The 11,843-nt window shown below is 34.3% G+C and overlaps 2 protein-coding genes across 2 annotated transcripts; one reads left to right on the top strand and one right to left on the bottom strand.

Moving 5' to 3' along the window:
- The first annotated feature begins 2,981 nt into the window (after window positions 1–2,981).
- Window positions 2,982–6,083, top strand: LOC110792687 (probable sugar phosphate/phosphate translocator At3g11320). The gene is made up of 4 exons (XM_021997506.2): window positions 2,982–3,738; window positions 4,565–4,668; window positions 4,751–4,979; window positions 5,585–6,083. Exons 1-4 carry the CDS (start codon window positions 3,298–3,300, stop codon window positions 5,729–5,731), a joined length of 921 nt encoding a protein of 306 aa, XP_021853198.1. The 5' UTR covers window positions 2,982–3,297; the 3' UTR covers window positions 5,732–6,083.
- Window positions 6,084–6,878: 795 nt separating this feature from the next.
- Window positions 6,879–9,533, bottom strand: LOC110792686 (proliferating cell nuclear antigen). The gene is made up of 4 exons (XM_021997505.2): window positions 9,078–9,533; window positions 7,628–7,780; window positions 7,439–7,536; window positions 6,879–7,339 (listed from the first exon to the last, which is right to left on the bottom strand). Exons 1-4 carry the CDS (start codon window positions 9,394–9,396, stop codon window positions 7,124–7,126), a joined length of 786 nt encoding a protein of 261 aa, XP_021853197.1. The 5' UTR covers window positions 9,397–9,533; the 3' UTR covers window positions 6,879–7,123.
- Between the last annotated feature and the right edge of the window lie 2,310 nt (window positions 9,534–11,843).

Raw genomic sequence — 11,843 nt, 5'->3', positions numbered from 1 at the left:
TGAAGATTAATTGTTAAAAAGACCGTTATTTTAATTAGTTTTTTTGTCTGTTAATTTTTCCCTATTTTGTGCATAAAATTACTAATTGGTTTAATTACGCCATCCTCTAATATAATATTGAATTGCTTATTTTGTTAGTCATTCTATTTTTACAATTTTAATCATGAAATATCATAATCATTATGTCTTTAATTTGATTTTTTTGTGCATGGATTTAGAAGACGTAAGTAGTATCAATGGCAAAGAAAATACTTACGTGTATTGGCGCGAGATCAACGCCATTAAAAATGTGGTAGAGTTTTTGGGGACGAAATATTTTTTTTGTTTGATTTAGTTTTCTTTGAACTCATAGTATTGATTTTCTTTTTTGGAAAAAATAAGGTGCGTAATTATAATTTTCCGTATTTAACACTTCAAGATTTTACAACTAAATAGATTTTCGGAATTATATGACTGTTTTAATTTTGCAATGACAGAAAAATTTGATTGGGGTATTTTGTTGAATTTTTAATTTTAATTTGAGAAATTATATAATCTTATGAGAGATTGTAAATTTTATATGTGATTGATTCCCTCTTAAAGATTACACAACATAGTAAAAATATTAGTTTGATTTTTGTTGTTGTTGTTGTTGTTACTTATGGGTTTTGCTTCCTTGTAGGAAATTAGAATAGATTTATGTGTAATTTGAATTTTTCATTCTTCATTGTTCATTAAATTAAATTGTGAATGAGGGTATTTTAGTCTTTTAAATAGAGGACACCCAAAGTATGATTACTGAAATACTCTTAGCTCTTCACTTATACAATAGAGATCGATATGTTCAACTATGGTACTCATAAGCTCAAAAATGGTACTCATAAGTTCAAAAATGGTGTTCATTTCTCAATATATGGTACTCAAAAGTTTTCAAAATAATTAAGAAATTACTGTCTAGCCCTCGGATATGTGTTTGGAAACACATCTCTGAGATGGGCCTCTCCGCCCTCGCAAAAAGGTGGGTATGTGTAAGAAAATAAATAAATAAATGAAGAGAAAGTAGTGAAAGTTATAATATTGTGGGGGTAAGATAGTAAATTTTCATGTCTTAAAATAGAATTAAAAAAATGGTAAAGAATACATGAAACAAAACGGAAAATATAAAAACCATTATGAAACAGAGGTAGTAGAAAATTAAGAAAATTATATATACATCATTGTTTGCCCATAAGAGCATCTCCAATGGTTATAGCTATGGGCTTGCTTGCAATTTTAGAAATTCTAAGCTACTAGCTTGACCATTGGAGTTGGAATGATAAATTAGATTGGCCAAACAAATTAGCTTTGCTTGAAAAATCTTGGCCAATGAAATAATATTAAATTAAAATAAAATAAAATATTGATTGACAAATATGACTACTTAATATCAAGCTAATAGCTAACCACTAGGGTACTAACTAGCTAGAAAGGGAAGTAGCTTGAAATATTATGTGGCATGACAAGCTAATTTAAAAATTAGCTTACCGTTGGAGATGCTGTAAGGAGTTAAAAGTGAAAATATTGGGTAATCAAATAATAATTATACTAATTGACCCTTACTTTAAATTGAATTAAAATTAAATCTAATTTAGAAAATACAAAGCACGGAATATATAATTATGAATTAAATAACGGAAATTTCATGAAATGCCCTCGAGTTTTGCCATAATTCACCAAACGCCCATCAAGTTTCAATAATTCATAAAATACCCCTCACAATTCGTACAAATACCCAACATACCCTTACTAATAACGGGCCGTTAGTCCGCCGTTAGCCAAGTTTCCAATTCACCCAAATGCCCCTAGTCTGAAACTTATTTCACCAAATGCCCCTATTATGAAACTTATTTCACCAAATGCCCCAAATTTAAATATAGCTATTATGATGTTCCGACGGCTAGTTTTTGTGTTTGAAAACTGGTTCTTGGTCATGGTTGGCTATAAAAACCCCTTTACTGAATGGTTCTTGTATTTTAGATGTTATTTTACTTTACTTTGCTAATTTCATAAGATTTGTGTCATGAGTTTTCTTTCAAAATCATCTTCCACACCCAATGAGTCCACATATATTAGGGTACCTAACAAATTTTGTTATTGTAGTAGGAATGGAGGTTGAAGTGGTGTTCCACAAGCTCTTCTGGATAGCTGCTAATGCTTTTTGGGGTAGTTTTTTGCACATCTGTTTTGATCTTGCACATATTCATTGAGTAGAAAATAACATTAAATGTAGTTGGTGCAAAGATGTTTTGTAAGTGAAGCTAAAAACAGAAATGCTTCCCAGTTTGGTATTTTGTGCAGATTATGCAACATCAATTATTTATGAAATGTGAATTTGTTTCTCATTACTTGTGTTTACTTCATAATTACAAATAGTAAAATTACAAACATCAATATCACACTTGTAGTACAACCTTTGTGGATTGAGTGTTGTATCAGAGCTTCGAATGACAAATTTCCTACCACAATAACAAAATTTGGTAGGTACTCTAATATATGTGGACTCGACCATTGGGTGTGGATGATGATTTTGAAAGAAAACTCATGACAAAAATCTTATGAAATTAGCAAAGCAAATCAAAATAACATCTAACTTACAAGAACCATTCAGTAAAGGGGCTTTTATAGTCAACTGTGACCAACAACTACCCTTCAAACACAAAAACTAGTCGTTGAAACATCAAAATAGCTATATTTAAGTTTGGGGCATTTGGTGAAATAAGTTTCACAATAGGGGCATTTGGTGAAATAAGTTTCAGAATAGGGGCTTTTGGGTGAATTGTAAACTTGGCTAACGGCAGACTAACGGTCCGTTATTAGTAAGGGTATGTTGGGTATTTGTACGAATTGTGAATGGTATTTTATGAATTATTGAAACTTGATGGACGTTTGGTGAATTATGGCAAAACTCGGGGGCATTTCATGAAATATCCGATTAAATAATAATGAAGTAGAAATTGAGTTTACAAGAAACAAAAACAAAGACAAAAAATAGTGTTTGTACTCCTTGGAAGAAGAATGTGAGGAAGGAGTTAGGAGTCCATCAAGACACTCAAAGCTGGCGCCTTATTTCCCCTCTCATCGTCATCATCATCATCATCATCATCATCATCATCTGCTACAACTCCTTCCCTTCCGCCATTAAAACTCACCTCTTTTCTCTCTCCTCCAACCCTAATTTCTTCCTCTCTCTTCACATTTCACATCTCCATTCCCCCAAATTAAAAACAAACCCTAATTTCACCAAATCAAGCATCCAAATCTCACCCTAAAACAAATCAAATGAAACCCACTGGAAAATTATTTACGATCGGATTGATAACCTTCTGGTACTCCTCAAATATCGGTGTAATCCTATTGAACAAGTATTTGTTGAGCAATTATGGATTCAAATATCCGATTTTCCTTACAATGTGTCATATGACAGCTTGTTCTCTCCTGAGTTACATCGCCATTGTTTGGTTGAAGGTTGTTCCAATGCAAATGGTTCGATCTCGCGTTCAATTTGCGAAGATCGCCGCCCTTTCCGCCATCTTCTGCGCCTCTGTCGTCAGTGGTAACATCTCTCTTCGCTATCTCCCTGTCTCTTTCAATCAGGCTGTCGGTGCTACGACGCCGTTTTTTACCGCCATTTTTGCTTATTTGATGACCTTCAAGAGGGAGGCTTGGCTCACTTATGTCACTCTCATTCCTGTTGTTACTGGCGTTGTCATTGCCAGTGGGGTATGTTACAATTTTCTTTTATTTCTAAAAAAAATTGAAATTTTGTTGAATGTTTATTTATGTACGTGTTTGTGCACTTAATAAATGTGAAGTTGTATGCCTCTTAATATTATTATTTTTGATAAAAATGGGTGATAAACTAAATATGCAGGAATAGAGCAAGATCATTATGTTTGTTGTCATAATTATTAGCTGGTTCTTGGATCAGTGAGGAATTTCCTTTGGATCCTTACTTAATCTACTAATGTGATTACTTATGTGAATTGGCTGAATGTTCAAATGTCGGTGGATGATGATTGGTGACAGACTGAGAGATGAGGGTTTTTTTGTGGTTGAAAAGGGTAAAATGCTCATAACAGAAGATTTGCTCATCATCTCTTGGTGTAATGGTTTCCTCACCATAGGAGTATTGTTATATAAATGGGTATGGGCCGTATGGCTCCTTGTCGGTGTTAACACTCTGCAGGGACTGTTTCCGAAACTAATCAACTACTTTTACCGGTGTAACATATAAGGAGAGAAGTGATTGGTTGCGGATCCTTATAACTTTATAAGTGAAGAGAAAGGGAAGTTTAATAACAGTCCTAGCTTTCCAAACACCACAAAGTTGACAAAATCTTATTCACATTTCTGTTCTGCTTTTTAAAATGATTGACATCTTTGCATCCCTAACGCCTACCGTTTCTTGTAGTGATTGGTAGCCTGGTATATTGTTTGGTATTGTGGAACTCGTATAAAGTGGGGAATTTTGATCTTTTATTTAAGTTGTACATTCTTGGTGCTGATGTTTGGTTGCTTAAATTGGTAATTTGATGCTTTCTTGTAGGGAGAGCCCATGTTTAATTTGTTTGGATTTATAATGTGCGTTGGAGCGACTGCTGCAAGAGCACTTAAGACAGTGCTTCAAGGAATCTTATTATCTTCTGAAGGGTAAGAATAATCTTCCTGCAGAATGGGTTGTTTTTCACATACCGAGTGAGATTTATTGATTGATTTTCATTGCATTTGACAGGGAGAAGCTCAATTCTATGAATCTTCTTATGTACATGGCTCCTATAGCTGTTGTTTGCCTTATTCCTGCAGCACTTATAATGGAGAAAAATGTAGTTGGGATCACTGTAGCTCTTGCAAGAGAAGATCTAAGCATTGTTTGGTATCTGCTCTTCAATTCTGCACTGGCCTACTTTGTGAATTTGACCAACTTTTTGGTGACCAACCACACAAGTGCATTAACTCTCCAGGTATTCCTGAAACCTTTCCTGTTTGCCGGTTTACGGATTATAGTCAGTTTTCTTTTGCGTCCATCACCACCTCCATGGCCTTTTTTCTACTTATCTGCTGGTTGCCAAGTTTTATTTTATTATTATTTTATGTAACAGTATGGTAGTTCAGTGCTCACTTGTGCATTACACATTCACAGCCCATTTGTTTTGTTACACACATTCGCATCCCCTTTGCAATAAGGAAAATATCATAATAACAAGAGGGAATGGTACAGAGTATTAATTTGTATATAACGTCTGAAATGGATTTCCTAGTTAATGCTCAACACTAGATCATTTGTGCATATTTTTATATGTTCTCTTGTCCCAAATTTACCTTTTGATGGGAAGGCATAGTAAGGAAGCTAATCAAGAAACACTCATGGTTCGTGAGGGAGTTACATTACCATGAACATCCATATGAGACATTTTTATAACAAAACACTGAAACAACAAAGTTTTCAACTGGTAGATGAAGTTATAGAAACAGCTTATAGAAGCACGTATGCGTCATACTACCTTCTCCCCCTTTTTGTACGGTTTACAACTTCCTTTTGGTGTTTAAACTTGCTTTTTTGGTCCAGGTTTTGGGAAATGCCAAGGGAGCTGTTGCGGTTGTAATCTCAATTTTGATCTTTAGGAACCCTGTATCAGTGACTGGAATGCTTGGCTACTGCCTCACGGTAATAGGAGTTATTCTCTACAGTGAAGCCAAAAAGCGGAGCAAATAAGACTTCTCATATCATCCGTAGTTGATTAGATTTAGGCCAGCCATGTTGCAGTCTTCAACTCTGGGAACTTTGGCAAGCATGTCCACACTCCAGTAACCTGAAGACCCAAAATGAAACTATTTTGTTAAGCGGAGTTTTATTTATGGCTCGAGACAGTGACTTTTGCAACTGTTAAAAGTGGAAATCGTTCTGTTTTCAGCTACTGTCGTTGTAATAAATAATTACTCCGTAGTAATTTATTTAGGGAAAAACATTGAATATTTTTAGTCGCAGCACTCGTCAGTTCAATTTTTTCGTGAAACTCAAAAAACCGTTGAATTATTTATACAGGAAATATTTTTGCCGTCTAAAACCGTATTTAAGATGTTAGTTGTTAAATTCAGAGTATAATTTATCTTGCATATCCCCCCACCCTTAAAGCTTCTTCTTCTGGTATGACAATTACCCTACACTACCTTATCCTTTTCAAGTACCTTATCCTTTTCTTCTCTTATGTGAACTCTTTAATCTTTTTCTTTATTGACAATTTGACAAATAAACAACACTAGAATGATTCCATGAGGCCAGTTGTTTGTAAATTGTAATTGTAGCAGGTTCATGACATTAGACAATGGGCACAACGATACTGTCAGCTGTACCCCTCTTTTCTGGGATGAAAAATGGCCCAGATTTTCCAGATAAAATACAGTAGAAATTATGAAATGCCGTCAGCAAAACGATTTTTTAGCACAAGAACTTCCACTGCAAGACGCATGTTTTAAGGTCAGTAAAGAGTTGAATTCGGAAGAGTTTATTAATGCTAGGTACAAAGTAACAAATTCTGGTAAATAATGTTCTGCCTCGTCTATCCATGCTTCACCTCTAATGAACTTCACTCATATTTGAAATGTTGACAATCGTTGGAAAGCTTAAAAGGCATATCGTGTAGTCAATTTCCATGAAAATATTCATCCAACTATTTATGATGATAAATAATGTTCCAGGGTCAAATTCTTCTACGATAAACATCAACGCCTGAGACATTTTATGCAAAATTACTTAGAAATTCAACACAACTATCACCAATTATTTATCGCCTACCTGAAATTCAATGGGTTGTAAACTTGTAATAGTCTTTAAGGCCACCTGAATGGGAATTAGGAGGGGGTATAAAAAACTATAGTGCTTTAGGAAGAAATTTTAATACATATTCTACAAACGAAAGAGAAACTAAGAGGCTCCTAAACATAATTGAGCAAACATTCTAAATGCCTGAATTCAGGATAGTACGAAGTAGACGAAGTCAGACAAGATAATGCATGAGAGGATTTTAGGAAAAATCCTCTCATAAACCTAAAACAACCCTTACAGCAAGAAATGAAAGACTAGAAGAAATACTAGGAGTATTACTTATCATTCATTCTCATCCTCTTCAATCTTGGGAGCCAAGTAGAACCGAATGTAACCCATCTCGGCAATCTTGTATTCAACCACAACAGGAAGCTCTGAAGACAAGCTGAGTGTGACAGTGTTCGAGAGGGGTGTGGCCTTTGTAAAAGAGTTCATGTATCGTAGAGCAAAGGTCAAATTCACAGGCTCATTCATCTCTATAACTGTCGCTTCTTCAGGCTGCAATAAAAAACATTACAATCAGAACACAGGGATCAGCCAGAAAACAGATTATCACAACTCCCAGAAGCTACTCCATCAATTTTATGCTGAATTTACCTTGTCAACTGTTGTGTTCTGTCTGCAAACAATGTTAGCAGCTCCAATATCACCTCTCGTGGAAAACTTAACACCTTCTTTTGTCACAGAGATTACAACTGTAAAATGACAAATTAGATATTAGGCAAGTAGTTTCAGGGACTAACGAGCATTCTGTGCAAAATACAAGAACAGAGATTGAGACGCTACCAGTGTCACCAATACTGCTCAAATCTTTACAAATCCTGGCAAATTCAGCTGAAGGCATCCTCACAATGGCATGGTATTCAGCTTCAGGAATTCCCAGGTGCTCACTGTCAATGTCCATCAGCTTCATCTCAAAATCAGCAATTTTGTCTTGGTCTGACATGATTACAGGCAGCAAATAACAACCAAAACATCAGCATATACAAACTTGTTGAAAGTCAGATTTGACAAATGACAAGTACATTTCAGTTAATTGATGTCCCTCCAAATCCCCTAATTTATTAATGTTCCATTTCTAGACAAGATGACTTGAATCCACGGCAACACCCATATATAAAAGCTTGCTCGCAAAAGTGTAAATTATTAGCATCTCAGTAACCATAAATTAAAGGACATGAGAGCTATCCTTCCTACATAAGTCGATAAACTCAGTATACATTACCATGTAGCAATGTAGGTAGGCTTTATAGACATTAAAGGGTGCTTACAAAGCATTCAACCTTCCTACATAAGTCGATCAACTCATTACTCATTAAGCCTGTGTTCTATTACGTAGTAAACAGGATAACATCCCTCCAGAAGATAATCTTTTGCATTGACAGTGTAACTTCACCTAATAATGTGTCAACTATATCTGAATGGAGTTAGTATTGTTAGTCTCAAATGTTACTATAAGTCGACAAATCTTGTAGTCTATGATATTTCGTTGTACCTCTAACATTTGCAAACCTTGGGAATTAATCATCATTCCTCCCAAATTCCCCCCAAGGAAAACATTTCCATGTCATAGTAATTTTTTTCACAACCCCCTAAAGAAAACATTTCCATGTCATAGTAACTCATTGTGTTCACTCAGCTAGCTTTCTAGTAAACAGGACAAGGTCTTACCAAAATTTCTAAATACTCCCCACATCCGGAGTATTGCTCACACTAATAGTGCTATTTGAACTAATATCGTGTTAAGTAAACCTGGACGAAGTACTTCTCAGCCTCAAATGCTACCTTATTTCCCAAATCTTTTACCCTGTAATATCTCCGGAATACCTCTAATCTATTCTCCCAAATTTACCTCAGGAAACTTTTACCCCAGATTACTTGTCCAAACATGAAATACTACAAAACGATAAATTCCAAGTTTCAATGATTCTACACAAATGAAATGCATTAACCAATCACATTATCTCAATAATCAAGACATGCTCTCAACATCTCCCAAATCTCGAGCTAGCCAACAAGGCAACAATTTCAATCAACCCAGTATGATTTGTTCAATAAGATCTATAGTTCGGCTTCCAAAACTAAATAATAAAAAATCCTATCATTAATTTCACAACAAATTCGAACAAATCTGCTCACATTTCAACATTATACGCTCAGATTAAACACAAATGCCGCAAAATAAACCCTAAAATGGCATAAAAAATCAGAATTCTGGGAGGAGAGATAAACTTACTGGGACTCTCAAACATGAAAGTAACAGTATCACTTCCGTCATCGGCCTTAATTGTGATAATATCATCATTTCCAGAACACTTGAGCATTTTAGACATGTTTGTAAGATTCATCCCCATAGAGATATTCCTGTCGCACCTGTAATGCTCGAAACCCTCAGCTCGTAGCAGGAGTGCAACGAGTGCCACATGACTTGAATCCATAGCTTGGAGAGAGAAACCAGTGGCTGAACAATCAAAGTTGGCATCATTCACCAAATCTTTGATCGATTCAATCACCTTTTTCAGAAGACTTCCTTGAACTAGTCGTAATTCCAACATTTTTTGGTGGTTGGTTGCAAATATTCTAGGGTTTGCGATAAAATTAGGGTTTGAACTGGGAAAAATGGGGAAGAAGAAGAGGAGAACGATACGACACGACACGGGTCCGTCAGGGTCGGGTTCGGTTCTGGACCCGTGGAACCGGTTGTATGGTATTTATAGGTGGTGGGAAGGAGTGAGAATATGCTTTCCATTTTAAAAAAAGTAAAGGGTATTGGCGGGATTTTTGGAAATTTCGTATTTTCGTGAATTTGTTTCCCGCGCATATGGGTGTTGGGGACGAATTTTGTGCTAAATTAAAAAAGTCACAAACATTGGAGGGTGGTTGTTACTCCGTACTCCATCCATTTTTATTTTTATTTTACTGGTATAATTGTTCCATTTTTACACTATTCATACATTGTTATGAAATTAGGGAGAAAGGGAGAGAGAGAAAGAGAGAGAAAAGGCGGTTATCATCTTATTCCAATTTCCATAATATGTACACATATATACATTATATAGGATAATGATGTCAAGTCTAATGGGCATCCACAATACAATATATTTATAACACTCCCCCTTGGATGTCCATTATCTAAAATAATACAATGACTCTGTAATGTACATGAGATGATGCCTCATTAAAAATCTTTTTAGGAAAACCCTGTGGGATAAAACCCTAGTGAAGGAAAAGAGTACAACACTCATCATAATACGCTTGGGATGTTGCCTCGTTAAAAACCTTACCAGGAAAACCCAATGGGACAAAACCATGGTTAAGGGAAAAATAGTGCAACGCGTATTTTCTCCCCCTGATGAATACATCACTTGAGATCTTCTAGTTCAATGAATCTAATACCGTTGATAACTTGCCAAATGTAGCAACATGAAGCTCCTTGGAAGTTGATTCTCCACAATTTGAGATGAATTTTCAAACGTTCACTTGTATGCACTAGGTGAGTATTTATATCACCAGACTTTTGACAATAATACCTGAAATAAATATATTTTCTAGCTTGTACATAATATTACAAAATATATCCTTAAATATTGGACATTTATAAACCTTCTTCTAGAGGTCATAAGTAGTTGTAATCATCAATGTTGATCAAAATTTCTCTAGTCATACTTTCATGACAATACATGATAAATAATAATATCATTGTCCAACTTAGGGTATAATGTAATTTATGGTTCTTCTGGACCATAAAATTAAACTCAATGTAAGGACATTACATACTCTTATCTTAAAATTTTGAATCAACTCATATTCGTACAAGAATTTTTCCATGAATAAATTAATATGTATATTTCGTAATTTTAAAGTACTCAAACTATTGGTTGAGAACTTGAGATGACATTTCAAAAACACTCTTCAAAGTTTTGATAATATGTCATCAATGAAAGGGCAAGATGTTTAAGAACAGTATGTATAAGTTCTTCAGGAACTTTTCTTATTTGCATGATTCATACCATGCTATTAAATCAACATTATATATATATATATATATATATATATATATATATATATATATATATATATATATATATATATATATATATATATATATACTTCTTTCGCAACTATTCACCCATTGGAGTAAGAAACTCCTCTTATAATACTCATAAAGTTGCAAATCCGTATTACATTTCTTTGGATGCATATTCATATACGACATCATAATAGTTTTGAAACATGCAATATGAAATTATAACTGGATAATCTACATCATACCATGTACATAAAAACAAATGAATGATGCATTTACCTATTAACTACAGAAGTATATGAATGTAAGACTCAAATGCAAAACACTGTACATTGTGGATATTTCAAATCCATAACTTTTTGGACTTCAGGTCCATGAGCTCATTTGATCATTGTAATGATGTTTACATCAAAATAGACATAGATTTACGATCCCCTATTCAATCCATTATTTCTCGCATATGCATTATATTTCGGTTCCATCATCTACCGGTATCATTAAAATTCTTCAACATATACATTGCATGTTATTCATCAATGATATCTGAATACTTATTCAATAGGTACCATTCATCTTTTCTCACGGGCCATCTATTATGGTTCAGATATCTATACCACTTCAAGGGTATTTCATACACTATATATTAATGTTTTCTTTATTTTCAATAATATCATCAACTGCATTATCTTGCCCTTTTCATATAAATAAATCTATATCTCATCATTATGTTGGAACCGTATATATAATCTACACTTCAGGTGCAAAGATTTAAATAAATATTGGCAAGATCATTATGGTAACATCGAGCACTATGACCAATATACACATTATTGCATCTGAACATGTAACAATTTAACATAATAATCAAGTCAAGATATTTATGTCCAAACATACTTCGAGGACATACAGTTGGCATTTACACTTACTCGTATGGGGATCAATATATTATCTTTCAATTTTGCCAACTTATTCTAG

The sequence above is a fragment of the Spinacia oleracea genome, chromosome 6, assembly GCF_020520425.1.
Source record: "Spinacia oleracea cultivar Varoflay chromosome 6, BTI_SOV_V1, whole genome shotgun sequence".
In the NCBI taxonomy this organism is placed as follows: domain Eukaryota; kingdom Viridiplantae; phylum Streptophyta; class Magnoliopsida; order Caryophyllales; family Amaranthaceae; genus Spinacia; species Spinacia oleracea.
This window is presented reverse-complemented; position numbering and strand designations above follow the sequence as displayed.

What these genes read in the sequence shown, in the direction of transcription:
- LOC110792687 (XM_021997506.2), top strand. Translation starts at nt 3,298, where the DNA reads ATGAAACCCACTGGAAAATTATTTACGATCGGATTGATAACCTTCTGG. An exon ending in ATCTTATTATCTTCTGAAGG is followed by an intron (nt 4,669 to 4,750) that starts GTAAGAATAATC and finishes TGCATTTGACAG; the next exon opens with GGAGAAGCTCAATTCTATGA. An exon ending in CAAGTGCATTAACTCTCCAG is followed by an intron (nt 4,980 to 5,584) that starts GTATTCCTGAAA and finishes TTTTTGGTCCAG; the next exon opens with GTTTTGGGAAATGCCAAGGG.
- LOC110792686 (XM_021997505.2), bottom strand. Translation starts at nt 9,396, where the DNA reads ATGTTGGAATTACGACTAGTTCAAGGAAGTCTTCTGAAAAAGGTGATT. An exon ending in TTTCATGTTTGAGAGTCCCA is followed by an intron (nt 7,781 to 9,077) that starts GTAAGTTTATCT and finishes TAATCATGTCAG; the next exon opens with ACCAAGACAAAATTGCTGAT. An exon ending in AGAACACAACAGTTGACAAG is followed by an intron (nt 7,340 to 7,438) that starts GTAAATTCAGCA and finishes TTTTTATTGCAG; the next exon opens with CCTGAAGAAGCGACAGTTAT.